Here is a 21,665-nt window from a genome sequence, read left to right as displayed (position 1 = left end):
TATCGAATACTATACGTTGCCTTGAATTGCTCCTGGATTTGGCGCGTCATGATGTCTTCTCAAAGTTGAAACCGCATTTCAGGCGGTCGGGGTTCGGAGGACTTTTGATGTTGTTCACAGCTCTCTGCCTTGTTAATTCAACCAAGTATGTACGAGGACTTGTGGTTTTGTTTTATACGGGCCGTGCTCAACTCGGAATAAAGAGGAGTAGCCTGTCTGACTGCGTTTAGACCTAGGTCTGAAGGATGTGCTTCAACCCAGCATGGAAAAAAAGAATAGGTACTCAACTAAAATATAATCATATTAATCGTGTGTGTGTGTGTGTGTGTGCGTGTGTGTGTGTGTGTGTGTGTGTGTGTGTGTGTGCTGTTATGTTTTCCATTAGTAATTCCACCATGTTGAGGAGAACCTTACGTATGATGTGTTCTATACAGGATTATATCCAACTGTGTGTGTGTGTGTGTGTGTGTGTGTGTGTGTGTGTGCTGTTATGTTTTCCATTCGTAATTCCACCATGTTGAGGAGGACCTTACGTATGATGTGTTCTATACAGGATTATATCCAACTGTGTGTGTGTGTGTGTGTGTGTGCTGTTATGTTTTCCATTCGTAATTCCACCATGTTGAGGAGGACCTTACGTATGATGTGTTCTATACAGGATTATATCCAACTGTGTGTGTGTGTGTGTGTGTGTGTGTGTGTGTGTGTGTGTGTGTGTGTGTGTGTGTGTGTGTGTGTGTGTGTGTGTGTGTGCTGTTATGTTTTCCATTCGTAATTCCACCATGTTGAGGAGGACCTTACGTATGATATGTTTTCTACGGGATTATATCCAACTGTGTGTGTGTGTGTGTGATTGGTTGTAGCTTGCGAAGAAGATCCGCGAGAAGTTTAACCGTTACCTGGACGTGGTGAACAGGAACAAGCAGGTGGTGGAGGCATCCTACACGGCCCACCTGACCTCCCCCCTCACCGCCATCCAGGACTGCTGCACCATTCCCCCCTCCATGATGGAGTGAGTATATATATATATACACACACACACACACACACACACACAACCCCATTACCCCTTCCTCTGTTTAAATGTATTTGAATCCTTCCCCTCCACGTGTGGAAAATCTGCAAATTGAATTGGCATTTTAGTCATTTAGCAGGCGCTCTCATCCAGAGCGACTTAGTTCGGGTTACGTGCCTTGCTCAAGGGCACATCGGCAAGATGTGTCCCCTAATCGGCGCGTGGATTCAAACCAGCAGCCTTTCGTTCACACGCATGAGCCGCAGTGGTGGTGATGAGCGCGCCACTGCTCAGCTCGGCGGCCATTTTAATTCTCTCAGACAGATGCGGTTGTTTATGGGTAATGGAGTCGTCTGGAGGCCTACCTCCATCAATCTTCCGTTTCCTGCAAGAGCAAACGCACGTCAAACGAGCGAGAGACAGAGGAGGGGAGAGGGAGGGAGAGAGAGAGAGTGTGTGTGGAGAGGGCAAGAGAGCTGCTTTCAACACTAATCTCTACAGCTCCAGCTGTCTACGTATCTCTCTCTCTCTCCCTCTTCCTGTCTTCTTCTGCTTCTCTCTCCCTTCCTCTATCTCTCAGTCCGATGGTGTTTTCCGTCTCTCTGAAGTATCTCCCCCGACTTATCTGCAGTTCCAGGGTCTGTCTCTGCTTCTCCTGCAATCAGTCTGACTCCGCTCCAGAATAATACCTGTAGAATTTCACCCGGATTGAGTCCAGTCCAGGTTTTCTTTCTCAGGCACACTTATTCTGGAGGAGAGCGAGGAAGCTGGGAGAGCTAGGGTGGACAGAGAGTGAAGACGATGATGATGGTGATGTTGCGGATGGGGTGCGGAAGGGACGCGGCGAGGGTTGAACAAAATTGAGGCTCACTTCTGAGGGCTTGTCTGTCAGTCTGATAGCAGTGCATCGCTCCCACGACTTCAAAGAATCCCACTGGGGGGGGGGGGGGGGGGTGGAAGCTGACTGCTCTCACTTTTGCAAAAGTTAATCTGGGAGCGTGAAGGAGCACAGAGTAACTTCTCCTCTCCGCAGGCGCTCCCAGTCCCAGCCTGGGAAAGTAAAAGATCCAAACATCTGATGTGTGCCAGTGAAATGCCGTGAGGCCTGTTTTCACACTCGGTACCGTGCTGGACCCTCCAGAGAGGCTGGTGGCAGACCCACCCGTCCCCAGGTCAGGGTGTCCTTTGTTGGGCTTAGAGTCAGCTGCTGCTGCCTGCTCCTGGGTCATATGGCAGGTCATAGCTGGGGGTGTCAGGTGGTTCCCAGGATTAACCATGTCTCACAGCCGTCACGCGACCACAGTGGTGTCAGCTAGCCCATAGCCCCCCCCTCACACACACACACACACACACGCACTCACAACGCTGCAATGCTTTCATCAGTGTTCGGTCAGTGGGACAGCTTCCAGGTCTAATCAACCAATCAATGCCTGAAAATGGCACGCGTTTTAGTGACTGATCTTCAGGTACCAGCTGCATCACAATCATTTCCGACTTATTTTGAGGGGCGGACGACAAGAACCGTGTGCACGTCTCATAGCCCCGAACTCCCGTCTCCAGTGTAAGTCAGCTAGCCGCAGCGCTGTACAGATACACATACACCCCCTCCGCACGCAGACGGGACGCCTGTGGCCGGAGTATTACACGAAACACAATAACGAGTACACCTGTTCTTTCCATGACATAGTTTTCACCTGGATTCTATGATATCTTATTGATGTCTCTTGTTAAATCCACTTCAATCACTGTAGATGGAAAGGGAGGGGGGGGCAACTGACTATTAGGAAGATGTTCCTAACGTACTGCTATACTCAGTGTGTGTGTATCTCTATGGTTACAACTACCTCAGAAAGGACAAACGGTCGCTAGCCAGCCATGTAGGCTGGCGGAGATAAGAGCAGGCGTTTAAGCTGGCCAACTGTGTGTGTTTCCCGATAACGACAGGGGTTATACAGGGTTGTAAATTCCACCCAGCCATTCCTGATGTTCTTGTCCGGCTACGGTCTCCAGGGAGGTGTTGCTGGAGGAGTATTATGAGAACACGTTACCTCCTGCGCGTCGTTATGACTTTCTAGTCAGTGGGACACGAAATGGAAATGCTGCAGCAGTTTTAATGTGAACTGACCGCTGGTGACTGAGCTCCTCTCCTCTGGCTGTGGCGTGTTGATCCTTCACTGATCTCTGTGAGGGAGAGCTGGGATCAGGGGTCAGCTGGTTTTCCCCGTTTTTTTTGTTGTTGCTCTGAGTGAACTAATGAAGCCTCTGTTTTGAGCATGAGGGGGAGGGAGAGCGGGGGGTGGGGTGGGGGGGTGGTAGAGAGACTTAACAGGCTTTAAACCCCGGGCTGATAGGAACCCTCTCTATCTCTCCGACCAAATGCTTCTGTCCCTATTAAGAGACCTTCCTCCGCCCTCACTCCCTGCTCCCCAAATCCCCATTGAGCCCCCCCCACCCCCCCTCTTATCCTCCCCGGCAGCTACGCTAATCAAACGCATTGCTGTGTGCACCGATGGATTAAAAGAGGGATGGGGGGGGCTTGGGAAAATGGGGGGGGGGGAGTCGGTCGGTCTTTCTTTCCGCAGGGCTATGGCAATACGTAAAACACTCTTGAAAGAAGAACAATATCTGTATTCCTGCCGGTCAAACTGAATGCGGTAGCACAGCAAGCTCTTCTGAAGCAGTAGTAGTGCATACCGCCGTCCACACGGTAATACAATTGATTTATTTCAACGTTCGTCATGCCAAACCCTGGACAGGGCTACAGGCGTTGAGCGTAACGGTTTGGTGGAGTCGGCAGCAATGGGTCAAAATGAAATGTTACGCACAGGGCTCCGTTGTCAGGGGAGTGTAGGAGATGTCAGTCATGCAGTGCCATAGTACCAATAGCGTTCTGCAGTATTCCTGTTATCTCCCCGGGTCGAGGCAAAGAGAACTCCTCCCTGTAGGGTATTGAAACAAAGCATAGCAACCCCTTCGTCATTGAACATTATGCCGGCAGGGGCCTCGTCACAAGCTAGCTGAGGCTTCAGATACTGGAAGAGCGGTATTGTGTGTGGTTTCTGGTGTAAGGAAACGCTTTGTATCAGCGGTGCGCTCTCAATGCCGCTTCAGGGGTTATTTCATCTATATTTCTTTATTTTCTCTACATATTTTTTTTAATACTCCTTTTAAAAGCAGAGATGTTTTTCCAAGACCCTCATTTGCATGTTGAATCCAAATCGGGGCCGGAAGGTTTTCCTTCTTGCTCTCGCTCTCGCTCTCTCTCTCTCCTCCCTTTCTCTCTCGCCTCCCTTTCTCTCCCCTCCCTCTCTCTCTCTCTCTTTCTCTCTCTCTCTCACTCTCTCTCGCTCTCTCTCCCCTTCCTCTCGCTCGCTCGCTTTCCCCTTTCTCATCCTTTCTCCCTCCGTCCCTCCCTCTCTCCTGCGCCGCTCTCGTTCTCCAGGTTTTGATGTCAAATTCAAAGCTCTTGCAAATGTATTTTTTATCCGGCAACATTTTGCTTAGCCCCCGTGTGCAAAGTGTGTTGAAGGAGAATAATAATGAATGTAGCCTAATGGGAATTTAATGTCTGAAGTTCAAAGCAGCTGGTACATCAGAGCAGCTGTCAATCAAATGCACTCTCTCATGCTCTGGAGGAGGAGGAGGAGGAGGAGGAGGAGGGGGGGGGGCAGTAGGAAGAGAGGAAGGCGAGAGTGTACGTGCGTTCGGTGAGGATAGCGGCTCGCTGCGTGTGTGCGTCTGCAGGCGTGTGTATTTGTGTGTGTCAGCGGGTTACCGCTGGTCGGTTGTGTTTTCCTGTGTGCAAGGAAGGACAGAATGTGAGGCAGCAGGGGCACGGGGTTTAGTGGAGCTGGTAAGGGAGTGCGGGATCAAAGCGACCCAGCCACGGTGCAGTGTGGAGCAGGCTACTCCCCTGAGGACCCCCCTCTCCTCCTCTCCCCATCCCTCTCTCAGCTCTTCATTAGGGAAGCTGAGGCACTCTGGGAGCTAGCTGCTATGAGACTAGCTGCTATGACTGCGTGGAGGTACCAGGGGGCTGCCCAACTCCTTGTAATGCCGTGATAGGGGATCGACTGGGCTTAGAGGAACCCCCCCCCCCCCCCCCCTCTCGAGGACTCCACAAACACTCACTCACTACATGCACCCCACCTATGCATGCAAGGGGTGTGTCTACTGGGAATGAGAGAGGCATATATTCCACACACAGCATGGGCATCATTGAGATGGTTGCTACTGTTTCCATCAGCACTATGTATTTCCTGATTCCGTCCTCTCCTTGATGTCTCACTCCTTTCCTTTTTCTTTACCTCTCTGCATCTCCCTCCAGCCCTGGCTGTTTCTGAGAGATATCACTTCTATGGGAGATCAGTTTAAATCTACTTTGCAGTGTTGCCGTCGTAAATGTGATGTGTTCTGTCTCGATTCAGGTTCGACGGTAACTTCAACACCAACGTGTCCAAGACCATCTGCTGTGACCGGCTGTCCCCCACCGTCAACAGTCGAGCCTTTAACCCTGGACGGGACCTCAACTCAGGTGGGTCACCTTCTACCACTACCACACCCTTACCCCCCAACCCCCCCTTTCATCATGTTCACCATGTGGGTTCACACCCCCCCCCGAGCCTTCTAACCCACCATTCATCTAGCAGTCTTCACCTCTTAACATGGACAGCCATGGCCTTGCTTGCGAACAATTGCCATGACAACAGCAGCCCGTAGAAGTGAATATTCCTCACCATATCGTTCAATCTTTAAAGGAGAAGGACCCAGATGGAAATAATGAACTATGCCTGTTTCACACGTTGTTAAACCACTTTGTGTTCTTTCCTCTCTCCCCTCCTCTTTCTCCCATTCTCTCCCCTCCTCTTTCTCCCACTCTCTCCCCTCCTCTTTCTCCCACTCTCTCCCCTCTTTCTCCCACTCTCTCCCCTCCTCTTTCTCCCACTCTCTCCCCTCCTCTTTCTCCCACTCTCTCCCCTCCTCTTTCTCCCATTCTCTCCCCTCCTCTTTCTCCCACTCTCTCCCCTCCTCTTTCTCCCATTCTCTCCCCTCCTCTTTCTCCCATTCTCTCCCCTCCTCTTTCTCCCACTCTCTCCCCTCCTCTTTCTCCCACTCTCTCCTCCCCTCTTTCTCCCACTCTCTCCCCTCTTTCTCCCACTCTCTCCCCTCCTCTTTCTCCCATTCTCTCCCCTCCTCTTTCTCCCACTCTCTCCCCTCCTCTTTCTCCCACTCTCTCCCCTCTTTCTCCCACTCTCTCCCCTCCTCTTTCTCCCACTCTCTCCCCTCCTCTTTCTCCCATTCTCTCCCCTCCTCTTTCTCCCACTCTCTCCTCCCCTCTTTCTCCCACTCTCTCCTCCCCTCTTTCTCCCACTCTCTCCTCCCCTCTTTCTCCCACTCTCTCCCCTCTTTCTCCCACTCTCTCCCCTCCTCTTTCTCCCACTCTCTCCCCTCCTCTTTCTCCCATTCTCTCCCCTCCTCTTTCTCCCACTCTCTCCTCCCCTCTTTCTCCCACTCTCTCCCCTCTTTCTCCCACTCTCTCCCCTCCTCTTTCTCCCACTCTCTCCCCTCCTCTTTCTCCCACTCTCTCCCCTCCTCTTTCTCCCATTCTCTCCCCTCCTCTTTCTCCCACTCTCTCCTCCCCTCTTTCTCCCACTCTCTCCTCCCCTCTTTCTCCCACTCTCTCCCCTCTTTCTCCCACTCTCTCCCCTCCTCTTTCTCCCACTCTCTCCCCTCCTCTTTCTCCCATTCTCTCCCCTCCTCTTTCTCCCACTCTCTCTCCCCTCTTTCTCCCACTCTCTCTCCCCTCTTTCTCCCACTCTCTCCTCCCCTCTTTCTCCCACTCTCTCCCCTCCTCTTTCTCCCACTCTCTCCTCCCCTCTTTCTCCCACTCTCTCCTCCCCTCTTTCTCCCACTCTCTCCTCCCCTCTTTCTCCCACTCTCTCCCCTCCTCTTTCTCCCACTCTCTCCTCCCCTCTTTCTCCCACTCTCTCCCCTCCTCTTTCTCCCACTCTCTCCTCCCCTCTTTCTCCCACTCTCTCCTCCCCTCTTTCTCCCACTCTCTCCTCCCCTCTTTCTCCCACTCTCTCCTCCCCTCTTTCTCCCACTCTCTCCTCCCCTCTTTCTCCCACTCTCTCCCCTCCTCTTTCTCCCACTCTCTCCTCTTTTGATTGAAGAATAGTGATTTTGTTTAATGCGCTGAAAATTCTGACATAAAATGTAAAAATAAAAATCCCCCTCCTCGATCTCTGTTCTGCTTCTCCATTCAGTAAGAGGATGTTTAAAAAAAGAAAAAATCATTCTACATCAGGAGGCTTTGTCGAGCCTTGCCATATGCCCCTGTTGCACCGCTGTTAGCCAATCACTCAAAATCATACCCGGACGTGATTGACGTCATACATTTTACCTCGGCACCCAACACTCCCCGTCGACATCCACACTCCAAACAAACAACAACGAGCGCTATGATTGCGGTTAGACGTGATGTTAGTTTATGACCATTGCCGACTGTACTGAAGCAGCTGCAGCGTTTGCCTCAATTATTTTCTACTTCTAATCCCACTCTCGCTAATGGTCATTTCTTTTTTCGGTCTCGGTGTGGAAACGCTGGCAAAGCCAACTGCTCTCTCACACACACACACACACACACACACACCGTTCCTCTGTTAGGACTGTAGAAACTCTTTAACAGCCCCCTTCTCTTACCTGCCTCCTCGTCTCTCGCACCCTCTCCGTCCAAATTCACGGCCGCTCCACCTCTGAGCAGATTAGGATGATTCATCGTCACCCCCCCCACCCCCCCCAGAGTTTATTTTCCCAAGGCAGCCATCAGGAGTTCATGTTACCACCAGGCCTCCGTGTTACCACCAGGCTGTCTTGACCTCAAGCCTCTAGCATTCATCGTCCCCATTTGTCTGGACCCAGTCTAAACAACCAGGAGGAGGAGGAGCAGGCAGATTACCCAGAGGAGGACTGAGAGGATGGTTAGGAGCAAGAAGAGGACAAAGACTGTAATAGAGGAAAGAGAGACGGTTGGGGTGCGAGAGGCGAAGAGGAGGAAACGACAGATTATCCAGGGAAGGAGAGCGAGCAATGACTGGGGGGGGGGCAAGAGAAGGGAGCGAATAAATGAGGGCAGGAAGAGGTGAGCGATGGCACCGGTTGTAGTCAATACGAAGAAGGTGTTGGGTGATGTTTCACATCTGGTTTTTCCCTGGGACTCGTCCTTTCCTTCTGGTTCTTGTTCTCCTCATCTCCTCTGACACACCAGGGCCTTTCTCGGTGGCGGTTCCCACGTCGCTCCGGGCACTGCTTCGATGCGAGTGCGGTTAGTTTCCCAACCCCGCCCAGTGGACACATTAACCCCTCTGCACTTAGCCAAAGTGTCAGTGAGCTGTGAGGAGGGGAGCCGGGAATTGGAAGTGTGATTGAGTAATGAGTGCGGATGGAGGGGGTTAGAGGAAGCAGCGCTCCCTCAGCCTGTCGTCTATGTGGTTCTAGTGTTTTCTAAACACTGGTGGCGGGATTAAGCGCTGGCAGCCGAGCCGATGTATACATACTCTTTTATAGACGGTCAACATCCCAAGTGGTTCCTGTTTATACCAGGCCTGGAGATGGATGAAGTGGCCTAGAGCGCAGATGTATGGCAAGCTGGCGCGCCTCTGCTCAGTAACCGCCGCCGTAGGAAATCCTAGCGTGCCGCTAACCCATATCCATTCCCGTGTCCTAGCATGTTGTAGTGGAGAGTGTGATGTTGGTCTGTGTATCGGGTACTGTGTGTCATTGTTGCTGACTCTGTACGGTTAGTGTTGTAGCTAGCTCTGACATGCCTGTCTTTTATAAGGTAGCGCGGCTAAATGCTTTCAGCGGTGACATGTTTGTGGTTAAGTATCTTAAAGGGCTTACTTGACACACACACACACACACACACATGTTTTTGTTGACACGGGCAGTGGTGGAAAAAGTACCCAATCGTCATACTTGAGTAAAAGTAAAGATACCTTAATAGAAAATGACTCAAGTAAAAGTGAAAGTCTCCCAGTAAAATACTACTTGAGTAAAAGTCTAAAAGTATTTGGTTTTAAATATACTTTAAGTGTCAAAAGTAAATGGAATTGATCAAATGTACTTAAGTATCAAAAGTAAAAGTGTAAATCATTTCAAATTTCTTGTATTAAAGCAAACTTTCTTGTTTTTAAATGTGAGGATAGCCAGGGGTACTCTCCAACACTCAGACATCATTTACAAAATAAGTATTGTGTTTAGTGAGTCCACCAGATCAGAGGCAGTAGATGACCAGGGATGTTCTCTTCATGATTGTGTGATTTGGACCATGTTCCTGTCCTGCTAAGCGCTCAAAACGTAGCGAGTACTTTTACATGTCAGGGAAAATGTATGGAGTAAAAACTACATTTTCTTTAGGAATGTAATAAAGTAAAAAAAAAAAAAAATATATATATATATATATATATATATATATATATATATATATATATATATATATACATTTTTTTTTTTTTTTCAAAGTAAAGTACAGATACAAAAAAAAACTACGTAAGTAGTACTTGAAAGTATTTTTTACTTAAGTACTTTACACCACTGCACACGGGTTCAGGAATCTGGCTCTATTTGTGTCTCTCCCGCTCTCTTCTCCTACTTTTCTCTCTTTCTCTCTCCTCCCCCCTCTCTACCTCTCTCTCTCTCAGGATCTCTCGCTCGCTCTCTCTCTCAGGATCTCGGAGTATTAATCCTACCTCGCTCTCTCTCTCAGGATCTCTCTCGCTCAGGATGGCTCTCTCTCAGGATGGCTCTCTCTCAGGATGGCTCTCTCTCAGGATCTCTCGCTCGCTCTCGCTCTCTCTCAGGATCTCTCGCTCGCTCTCGCTCTCTCTCAGGATGGCTCTCTCTCAGGATCTCTCGCTCTCTCTCAGGATCTCTCGCTCGCTCTCGCTCTCTCAGGATCTCTCGCTCGCTCTCTCTCAGGATCTCTCGCTCGCTCTCGCTCTCTCTCAGGATCTCTCGCTCGCTCTCGCTCTCTCTCAGGATCTCTCGCTCGCTCGCTCTCTCTCAGGATCTCTCGCTCGCTCTCGCTCTCTCAGGATCTCTCGCTCGCTCTCGCTCTCTCTCAGGATCTCTCGCTCTCTCTCAGGATCTCTCGCTCGCTCTCGCTCTCTCAGGATCTCTCGCTCGCTCTCGCTCTCTCTCAGGATCTCTCGCTCTCTCTCAGGATCTCTCGCTCGCTCTCTCTCTCAGGATCTCTCGCTCGCTCTCGCTCTCTCTCAGGATCTCTCGCTCGCTCTCGCTCTCTCTCAGGATGGCTCTCTCTCAGGATTGCTCTCGCGCTCTCAAGATCTCGGAGTATTAATCCTACCTACCGTTTTACAAAACTGACCTCTCTCTCTCTCTCTCTCTCAGGATTTCTCTCTCTCTCAGGATTTCTCTCTCTCTCTCTCTCTCTCTCTCTCTCTCTCTCTCTCTCTCTCTCTCTCTCTCTCTCTCTCTCTCAGGATTGCTCTCTCTCTCTCTCAGGATTGTGATCTCTCTCTCTCAGGATTGCTCTCCCCCTCTCCCAGGATTGCTCTCCCCCTCTCCCAGGATTGCTCTCCCTCTCTCTCAGGATTGCTCTCCCTCTCTCACAGGATTGCTCTCTCTCTCTCACAGGATTGCTCTCTCTCTCTCACAGGATTGCTCTCTCTCTCTCACAGGATTGCTCTCTCTCTCTCACAGGATTGCTCTCTCTCTCTCACAGGATTGCTCTCTCTCTCTCACAGGATTGCTCTCTCTCTCTCACAGGATTGCTCTCTCTCTCTCACAGGATTGCTCTCTCTCTCACAGGATTGCTCTCTCTCTCATGATTGCGCTCTCTCTCTCTCACAGGATTGCTCTCTCTCTCTCACAGAATTGCTCTCTCTCTCTCTCACAGAATTGCTCTCTCTCTCTCACAGAATTGCTCTCTCTCATGATTGCGCTCTCTCGCGCTCTCAGGATTGCTCTCGCGCTCTCAGGATCTCTGAGTATTAATCCTACCTACCGTTTTACAAAACTGACCTCTCTCTCTCTCTCTCAGGATTTCTCTCTCTCTCAGGATTTCTCTCTCTCTCTCTCTCTCTCTCTCTCAGGATTGCTCTCTCTCTCTCTCAGGATTGTGATCTCTCTCTCTCAGGATTGCTCTCCCCCTCTCCCAGGATTGCTCTCCCCCTCTCCCAGGATTGCTCTCCCTCTCTCTCAGGATTGCTCTCCCTCTCTCACAGGATTGCTCTCCCTCTCTCACAGGATTGCTCTCTCTCTCTCACAGGATTGCTCTCTCTCTCTCACAGGATTGCTCTCTCTCTCTCACAGGATTGCTCTCTCTCTCTCACAGGATTGCTCTCTCTCTCTCACAGGATTGCTCTCTCACAGGATTGCTCTCTCACAGGATTGCTCTCTCACAGGATTGCTCTCTCACAGGATTGCTCTCTCTCTCATGATTGCGCTCTCTCTCTCTCACAGGATTGCTCTCTCTCTCTCACAGAATTGCTCTCTCTCTCTCTCACAGAATTGCTCTCTCTCTCTCACAGAATTGCTCTCTCTCATGATTGCGCTCTCTCGCGCTCTCAGGATTGCTCTCGCGCTCTCAGGATCTCTGAGTATTAATCCTACCTACCCTTTTACAAAACTGACCTCTCTCTCTCTCTCCTCTGTAGTGTTGGCAGATAACCTGAAGTCCAACCCGGGCATCAAATGGCAGTACTTCAGCTCAGAGGAGGGCATCTTCACTGTGTTCCCCGCCCACAAGTTCCACTGCAAGGGCAACTACGAGCACCGCTGCAGGTACTGTCACGCTAGCAGACCAGCAACACTATCACACAGAGAAACAGCACAGTCAACTAGCCCAAAGCACACGGGCAAGAATGGAGTCATTATTGTAACAGTAAATCCTCACTGACTGCACATTCCTCACACATTTAACTTTTTGCTGGGCCACATCAAGGATATTGCTCTTGACTCTCCAAGATGGTCACCTCCTAGGCAAAGAGGAAACAGAAAAGCACTCTTCTATTCCACCTCCTCCCTCTCCTTTGTTCCTGTGTGGCGCAGTGAATAGGACATGTAAATAGTATTTATCCTCTGCTCTTGGGTTGTTGGGGTTTCCTCTCCTCTCTTGAGACAGACAGACTCCCTGACCACAAATGCCCTTGATGCCCCGGGCAGGAATGTGTTCTGAGACCAGTGAAGACCACTGGAATCTCTCACCAACTGTTGTGGTTTCTCTGGCTTAGCCTGGTGAAAGACATCTCTCTCTTCTCTCTCGTGTCTCTGTCGGTCTCTCGCTCTCTTTCTCTCCCCAAGTACTCAAAGGCCAGTGTCTCGCAACCAGCCAGCTGGCGTTCAGCGATGAGAAAAATGAGGTCGCCCTCACCCTGGCTGGCTACAAAGACAAATGTGGACTAAAGACAAGAACCGCCAAGACTGTCATTCTGACCGTCTTTACATTTAGCAATTTCAATATCTTTGTCACAAACTGAAATTGGGGAAACATTGAGCAGAGATTTTAACATTTTAGCAACCAGAGCGTTTTCTACTGCCCAAATCGGCAGTTGTTGATTCTGCTTGGGAGGAGATGACCAGCACCCTGAGTGACGCTGATGGGAAAGAGGGAGGGTGCAGCCTACCCATTTGACCGTAGAAGACGGGCGGGACTGTCTTTTGTTGTGAAAAAGGAAGGCTGCATAATCAGAATACGACTTTGTACGGGCCCAAAAACACACACACACACACGCCATAAAAACGGGGAAACACGATCATTCCACTATTACTGCAGATATACTATGGACATTTTCAGCAATTACAATGCAAAACAAATCTACACGGAGCTTCTTTTAATAGGAAAAGACAACCGCTGACTTTCGGTCACTTCAACTCTCGACTAGGTTTGTCCGACACACACGGGTTTGGCAATAGGGAGCTTGACAAAAGGGTGGTGATGGTTGGAAAGGCGTTGGCGGTGCCTCCCAAAAGCAACAGTAGTCCTGGGAAGGGGATCTCTTGTGAAAACAGTGTGCGGGGGGCTCGGGGCAGCCGGAGGTAGAGGGGACAGCCCTGGGAACTTTCGGTTCAGCTCAGGCCACCATGAAGCAGTGAGGATATAAGAGCAGGATAGTGTTACCAGCCTGGGGGCAGACAATGGGAGAATGTTGTCTGGTGTCAATAAACTACCATTCTAAACAGATTATTGTGTTTGTGTATGTTTTTGAGTGGGATTGTGTTGAGTGTATGTGTCAGATTTGTGTGTACGGGTACGTGCGGCGTGTGTGTGTGTGTATGCCGTGTGTGTCCTCATCGCGTGTATATGTGTGCCGTGTGTGTGTTCTCGCAGGCCAGTGTACGTGTCGGCGGTGCGGCCCCAATCGAAACACATCGTGGTGATCATCGATCACGGCGTGACCATTACAGACACACAGCTGCAGATCGCCAGAGACGCTGCGCTCGTCGTCCTCAGCTCCGTAGACGAACATGACAAGGTGAGGAGCACTCTGCTGATTTGATTACACATTCCCTAACTTCCTGCCCTGCCCCAATTCCCCTTTGCCCCCCTGACAAGTCATCCATATTCGTTCTCCTCTCCCTCTGACGCTAAGAACTACGTATGCCCATTGATGACAATCATGATCCCAGAAGTTGTCGTTTCTGTCGTTCGAATGCATCTGCGATGAGGCTAAAGTGCGTGTCCGTCTTTGTTTCCCTCTCCCCCCCAGGTCTCGATCCTGTCCTCAGCGGAGGCGGTGAGGTCCTGTTCGCTGGACCCGTGCTATAAGAGCTACCTGTCTCCTGCCACCAGCGAGACCAAGAGGAAGATGAGCACCTTCGTCAACAACCTCAAGGCTTCCGACAGTCCTACCCTGCACGCACTGGGCTTCCAAAAGGCCTTCCAGCTGCTCCGGAACACCAGCAATATCACCCGCCAACTCACCAGTAAGAACAGGGCACCATGGGAAATGCAGTCTTTAGCATTGGCCACTGATGCCGCTGGCTTGTTCTATAGGAAATGGCCATTTGTTATTTTTCAACACTTGTGGCAATGTATTTGTAAAAATAAAATATAAAAAAAATTGTTGAAATAAATGTGACTCGAGTTCAAGAATTTGTGAGTTGAAGGGTTCATGAACAAGGAAGTGTGTAATTACTTTATTTTGTGTGTTGTACCTGTCAGATACGGACATGGTGATCATCTACCTGTCGTCTGGCATCACGTCCCGAGACGCGTCGGAGCACGAGAAGAGGGACACCCTGCGCGTGGTCAAAGAGGAGAACCGTCACCTCAACAACTCAGTCATGATCCTCACCTACGCCCTCATGAACGGTAGGCACCCTCCACCACACACGGTCGGCCTGTGGTCGAAATCGCCCTCGGCCCCACACGCGCTCGTCTACGGCCAGAAAATCACATCGAGATTCGCTCAGTCAAGAGAAAAGGACATGTCATGGTTGACTGAACGTGTCACGGGTGATTTTTACAATTGGAATTCAGAATCCAGTATGTTTTGTAATGTGACCAATGTTGTACCAATTCATGATCAGTAGTAGATGTGTTTGTGTCATGGGTGCTATTGCTGGACCTACCCAGCCACCTGGATGGGGGAGGAGGAAGGTGTGAGAGGGGATGGGGGGGGGGGTGGATGTGTCATATGGGAAGGGGGCTGGGTGAATGGGGGGGGGAGTGTGGACTGAAGAGGTGCTCAGGAACCTCAAAGGGCTTTTTGTTTTCTGCAGTGTGTCTGTGATGTGTCCACCTCCCCCCTCTCTATTGTCCCTCTCTTTTACCCATCTCTCCCCCCCTCCCCTTCTCCTTGTCCTTCCGTCCACGTCCGACACAGAGAGACCCCTCCACAGGGCCTGCATTAGTCTGGAATTAGCACAAATACTTTTTTCATGAGGAAATTAAAACGAGAGACTCGGAGAGAGCCTCGAGTCTAAAGACTTCAAAGGGAGAGTGTGTGTGTGTGTGTGTGTGCGACAGTCAAGCGCTGCTTGTTTAAAAGGCTCGGCGATGAAAAGGATTGGGAAATATACAATCGTGCTAAGTTGAGTAGCGTTGTATCCAGAAAGCTCTTGTTTGTGTCCCGCAGGCGACTGTAATCAGTCGATAGAGGTCCGTGTGTCTAGATGTGAGCTGTTGATTATCAAAAGGTGATCTATGGTCTTTTCTCCCGCATCAACTCTGACGTTTGAACTTAGTGGGTGCGCGTGTGTCGACGAGGTGCTCGAACCAGAAGGGCCAAATGGCTGGAAAGGGAAATGTTGAGGAAATGGGCTGTTACTCCTCTGTTGCCATCTAATAATACTTTCCGGTCTCTGTTGCCAGATTGTGGATCACGGACCGACTCAATCTCTCTCAAATACGATAGGAGATACGAGATACGAGAGAGAGAGAAAACAGGAGACTGATTTATGCTTTTAACAGTAACCAGTCAAATCGGCCACATATTATTTTCGTGGAGTTTACAGAGAACCCCAAACGTTTGTCTACGACCAAGCTGGCTCTGATGTCCAGTCTGACCCTGCGGTCCACACACGCCTGGCTGTATCGACTTGAATCCGTTCACCTCCTATCATCTGATCAGACCAGGGCTGTAAGCATTAGGCTTGAACTCCCCCCCCCCCCCCCCCCCCCCCCCCTCTTTAATCCAATCGGTGAAATGGCTGGCATGCGTTCCACATTAAACCCTGTCAAATGTGCCCAGTGACAGCTGTCTGGCCAGCCATGTTGGAGAGGTCGTTCTAGTGTGTCCTCTATGATAAAGGAATATGCCTGGGGGACTTACGCACGCTTTCCCTACGTCAACGTCAACACATTCAGGAGGATCTCCCAGGTGGCTGCTTTTTATGCCCCCAGTGAGAACGATCGGGATGAGCGAGTAGGTGTGTCAGTGTATCAGCGAATCGTATCGCTTTGAGTCCGGAAGCCGCAAAATGATTAAAATCTCTCTTCCCCCCCCCTCCTCCACAGAGGGCGTCACCGGTCTGAAGGAGCTGGCGTTCCTGCGTGACCTGGCGGAGCAGAACTCGCTGAAGTACGGCGTGCCCGACCGCTCGGCGCTGCCGGTGGTGAAAGGAAGCATGATGGTCCTGAACCAGCTCAGTAATCTGGAGACCACCGTGGGACGCTTCTACATCAACCTGCCCAACCGCATGATTGACCTGGCCCGCTTCAGCCTGTCCTACCAGGACGCCATGGGAGACGGTGGGTTAGCAACTGGTCCTAGATCAGTTTGTTTTAGTGGCTCACTGTTAATGTTTGGTTTATAAAATCTGACCCCCAAGCGCATGATTGACTTGGTCCGCTTCAGCCAGCCGTACCGGGGATGGGAGACTGTGTTTATATACTGACCCAGGGCCAGTCTTACTGTTAGGGTCGTTATGGTTAAGGTTAGAGCTAGGGTACAGCGATCTGATCCTAAATCAGTGTTAACAAATATATGCTAGACCTGTTCTGCTTTGGCCTGTCCTACCAGGGCCCCATGTGAGACGGGGGTTGCTAACAACTGGTCCTGGGCCAGTTTCCGTTAAGTTACATTTGAAAAATGGCTGTTGTAATTTTTTAGCTTATAGCTGGGACCTAAAAACTGGTCTGGGACCAGATGTGCTCTTACGTGCACATAATGGAGCTATGGTAGAGTGAGCTGCTGATCAGTGGTAAAGAAGGATTTATGAACAGAATCAGATAGATTTTCAGCTCTCGGTGATAAATCAGTGCGGTTGTTTAACTATCTGTGTCTTCCACCCTGCAGGTTTCATCATGACGGCGAGCCGGCCATGTTACTTTGGCAACCTGTTGCTAGGCGTGGTGGGAGTAGACGTGAACCTGGCCTACATTCTAGAGGACGTCACCTACCACCAGGATTCCTTGGCCTCCTACACCTTCCTCATAGACAACAAAGGTACCTTAACTCTTTCTCTTTCTATTCTACTGACATTTTACTTTGTTTGTGTTCTTGTCTTTTTATTATTTCTTGTTTTGTCGGGCGACGAATAAAACTTGAAGCGCTTTTCTCACACACACACACACACAGACACACACACACACACTTCTGCACAGGCTCAGAAAAACCTGGTGTGCTGTTAATACAACTCCTACTGGAGCAATTATTCTCCTGGAGAACAGGTTCCATTGGCAAGTCCTGTTTCAGCCCTCTAGTCGTCCCAGGACAGATGTCTGTGGCTCTTCAGAGCCCTGACTGACTGGGAGGTCCAGTAGGAATATGAACGTGGTGGTCTGAGTGAGACAGGTCAGCAGGCCTCAGAGGGAAAGTCATTAAGTTTACACCCCATTAGGGGAACTACCTGGCTGTGACACACGGCCAGACTGACAGACCCACTGACAGGCCGCGAGGTGACATCACCACAGCGGAGCAGGGCAGGGCTGTCCAGGGTAACAGTGGTTCTGTTCACACAGGGAGAGAGAGACTGAGTCAGGGGCAAGAGGTGGAGTTTTGGCTCGCTACTCCTCTGCCACTCATTTTAGGCTCGCCTTTAGAGAGGCCGAGTGTCACCAACGGCTGCATTTAACAAGTAAATGTTTGCGGATGCTTTTCAAATAAAGGAGGACGTTTCTGTGGCTGGCTAGCGAAGGTTAGGTTTTTGCTAACAATCTGAATGGCTGGCAGTATTGTTATCGTCATGGGTATGTTGTCGGATGACGGCTTGTTGCAACATGGTACTTACTACACTGTTATTACACAAGCCATGGTTAATGAAGCTATTAAATTTGTTAGGTGTGTTCTGACTAACAGGCCACTCAATTAGACAGAGGGTAAACAGTTCCGTGGAGAATGATGCTGTAATGTTAATTGACTGTTATAGTGTGGAGGTAATGATTCTCCTCTCACCCCCCCTCTCCATCTCTTTCTCCCCCCCTCTCACCTTCATCTCTTTCTCCCCCCCTCTCACCTTCATCTCTCCTTCATCTCTCCTTCATCTCTCCTTCATCTCTCCTTCATCTCTCCGTCAGTCTCTGTCAGTCTCTCTGTCAGTCGGGTTTCGATCCTGTGAAGATCCCCTGACACCGCTGTTCTGCCGTTGTTTTTGGTTACCCAGGTTACACCCTGATGCACCCGTCCCTCACACGGCCCTACCTGATGACCGAGCCTCCGCTGCACACTGACATCATCCACTATGAAAACATCCCAGGGTTCCCTGTAGTACGGGACAACATACTCCGGTGAGTTAGGGTTAGGGGGCCTATGACCGAGAGGTGCGCTTTCACCAGTGTTGTGTAGATGCTGGAAACTCAAGGTGGGCTACTAATGTAGTTGGATGCCTTTTCATCCCCTCTCTGCTATTGCAATCTTTATTTACATATTGTAATCTGAGGTGTTTTTAAAACATTTTTATGGACTGCAATTCACGCTCGGTGTTATCGTACGAACAGTATTAATTGTTGTTGCTAACCCTCCTGCTCCCTGTGTCACTCCAGGCTGCCCCTGGGCAGTCAGGTGATAGCTGTGCCCACCAACTCCTCTCTGTCCTGGCACACCAACCGGCTACGAGACCCCAGCAGGGAGGCCTACAACGTCAGCTACGCATGGAAACTGGTACGATGCACCGCCGCTCGCTCACCGGCAGTCTCCGTTTTAACTCTGTCTCTGTGTATCTCCTCGCTAGAGCTCTCTCTTCTCGTTCTCTCCCCTCTGTCCCTCTCCATCTCTCTTCTCCCCTCTCTCAATAATAGAGGAAGCCAACAATGCAGTGCTGCGTCTTTGTTTTCTGTCCCTCCAGCTCCGATTTAGCAGATCTTAAAAGTGGCCTCTTTTTTAAAAATGTATTATTATATATATATATTTTTACTTGGCCCAAGCATTAGATGGACATTACGTTTGCCGCGCAAAATCACAACTATAATGCCTCACAGAATGGACAAACTAAATATAAATGAAACTCTTTGATGTCTATAGTAACACTTGAGCCGAGTGTATACCCAAGAAAGCGGACTTCTAAATATTGGCATGTTGGAGAAACACAGAAAATAATTTGGATGTGACATGAAATTGACATGCTTATTGGGTAGACTGAACATATTAGCAGAAGTCTGTTTAGTTTGTAGAGAGCTGTTTCGAAAGGAAAAGACTTGGCTGAACACAAAAACCATCATTTTGAAAATATTATTTCAACTATTACTTTCAAGAACATTTCTTGATCTAAATCTGTCCGAACAAATTTGTTGTCATTTGGAATGTTTTTTTTAATATGCCAGCAGAAAGGCATAGTGCCTTACGGCTGCATAATTACAGATATTACAGCCTGAATAGTACAAACTGGCTGAATCAACTTTGTTTCAACGTAATTTGTCAATGTATTGTGCCGTGGCTTCTACGTGGGAAATACATTGGATTTGACTAAAAGGCATCAACGTAGACTGTTGTTTTGAGTGTGAAACTTCAACCACAGGATTGTCGTCATTGTAACCAGGTTCTAAAATTATAATTTTGGTCCACCAGCCACTGTCATGTAGATTTAAAAAATCTCCTGCCACTCAAATAGTTTAACAGCCAGAATATTTTCCCCCGGCTAAAATGTTTACTAACAAAACACACAAAAACAGATGAGCATGCTTTGTAATGTTTCCAAAACAGTAAATGTATTACTTGTAAGAAGTAATGTGGTATATTGTTTCATTTCAGAATTTTTTTTTTTTTTTTTGCGACCTGAGAAAATATCACAAATGAGATAAAAATGTCCCTTTAAGGGCGGGATGTCACCTGTGTGCCTGTGAGATGGAGTCTGACTGACAGCTGCGTTGTCTTTATCTTCCCGAGCAATGCCCAAATCGAACCGCATTTGGCAGGTGGCGGGTGTTAATTTTAAGCCCTGCTTGTAACCAAAACCTTGTACGAAATATGTTGAATGTGTACCTTTTTAAAACAACGTCAGATCTTCAACGTTACCTCCGCTATCAGAAATGAAACTATAGGCTGGGCAGCACCTCCTACTGGAGAGTTGATCCAACTACAGCTATTCGTTTGGTCTCCCATCCAGGGTTTTAAAACCAGACCAGGTTAGCTTTGTTATTTGTCACTGACTACTACCAATGTGCTATCGTGAGGATGATTATTGAGAGATCCCTTGTCGAAATACACCGAGTGTACAAAACATTAAGAACACCTTCCTGATATCGTGTTGCATCCAGAGTCACATTTGATTTATTATCCCGAGCTCAAGCAGATGTACAGCAGGTGTCATACAGCAGGTTTTAAAAGGACAAACGAGTTGATTCTGCTTCGTGTTTTCATTTTTTGTTGCCGTTGAAAAATACCGCGGTACTGGTATCGCCACAGCCCTAGTCGGAAGTTCTGTGGGGATCTGCACAAATAATATCATCATCTGTGCAGAATCTCGAACAGCGTTGATCACTTGCACTATGTCCTTTTTTTAATGTCCTCTCAACTACAATCCATATCATTTGGTTGAGCTATTAGATGAAGCACAGTGGTAACACATTAGGTTGTATGAGTACAAAATGGCCGACGTTAGATTCCCATTTGATCTTTTTTTTTTTGTGCTTTTTAAATGGCTGAAAGCGCAGCGGTATTACGCTTAGATGACCACGAAACAAGCAATCAGACGTCGCTTTTCCGTTGGAATTTGGTTGTGCTTTTCAGGTGGTTGAAATCACAGTGTGAATACACATTGGGAATTCAACCCACTTCTGGCTGTCTTTTTGAGCGAATAAAGATTGAAATCTCATTTGAACAACTCAATCAAACATGAGCAAAAATGACCACGTTGAAATGTGGTGTGACCAGTGGAGTACAAGACCAAGACCCCCCCCCCCCCCCCCCTCGTTATGTATATCTAAATGAACCTTTACCAGTTGAATATAGGCAAAAATATAATATATTATTATATTAAACATTTTATGAAATATTGCAAAAAAAAAATGTTTTAAGTATATATATGTATATGTGTGTATGTATATATGTGTATAGAAATGTATATATCTATATATAGAGAAATGCAACAATATACATGTGCCTATACTGCTGATCCACTTTTCTGGACACTGGATTTTAAAAAGACGCTCCAGGACTATTCACAGAAACACGTCTCCTCTCTCTATCTAAACAAAACAGTGGCGTGTATGACAAATGCATTTCGGTGTATATGTTCTGAGAGAATCTTTAGCTAGAACACATCCTTCTGCAAGAGATCAACAATTGCTTCAGTCAAAGTACGGGGAATTACATCTCAGAACAAGCGCACAAAATGTGGCGAATGCACAAGCCTCCGACGCCAAGATATGATCTGTCACGTCCACAACCGTTATAGATGTTAAGGGCACCAGAATGCCGGGGGGGGTGGGGGGATACTGACAGTGAAAAGGAAAAACTAATTATAGACCATAAAACCTTGATCAAAGTTAGCTTTACAGAGAGAATTTCAAGAGCTGAAAAACATTTCCTGGAAAAACAGCATGAACTTTACACTGCCTTCCCAGCCACCCCTCTATCTTTACAGGACCGTAGAACACGCAAACAAAACGCAACACTTCAATTTGGTCTGTATTGCGTCAATAACATCTCAACCTCATAACTAAAAGTGGGGGACAGCTGTGAGTGGGAAAAACGAGCTCCGGGAGCTCTTTTCTAAATGTCACGAATGTAATGGGGCGGCAGGTAGC

The 21,665-nt window shown here is 48.8% G+C and overlaps 1 protein-coding gene across 1 annotated transcript in view; it reads left to right on the top strand.

The window, feature by feature from the left end:
- The window catches only part of LOC110521803 (VWFA and cache domain-containing protein 1), an 80,401-nt gene that overhangs the window by 40,527 nt on the left and 18,209 nt on the right, over positions 1-21,665 (top strand). The window contains exons 3-12 of the mRNA XM_036968893.1: positions 864-1,012; positions 5,443-5,549; positions 11,695-11,821; positions 13,368-13,512; positions 13,747-13,963; positions 14,202-14,351; positions 15,999-16,232; positions 16,780-16,929; positions 18,086-18,209; positions 18,465-18,582. Of these exons, the coding sequence (XP_036824788.1) occupies positions 864-1,012; positions 5,443-5,549; positions 11,695-11,821; positions 13,368-13,512; positions 13,747-13,963; positions 14,202-14,351; positions 15,999-16,232; positions 16,780-16,929; positions 18,086-18,209; positions 18,465-18,582 (1,521 nt within the window). The remainder of the gene's footprint in view (positions 1-863; positions 1,013-5,442; positions 5,550-11,694; positions 11,822-13,367; positions 13,513-13,746; positions 13,964-14,201; positions 14,352-15,998; positions 16,233-16,779; positions 16,930-18,085; positions 18,210-18,464; positions 18,583-21,665) is intronic.

This window comes from Oncorhynchus mykiss, chromosome 30 (assembly GCF_013265735.2).
Source record: "Oncorhynchus mykiss isolate Arlee chromosome 30, USDA_OmykA_1.1, whole genome shotgun sequence".
Classification (NCBI taxonomy): Eukaryota; Metazoa; Chordata; class Actinopteri; order Salmoniformes; family Salmonidae; genus Oncorhynchus; species Oncorhynchus mykiss.
The sequence above is the reverse complement of the archived record's forward strand: the minus strand, read 5'-3'. Positions and strand labels throughout refer to the sequence as shown.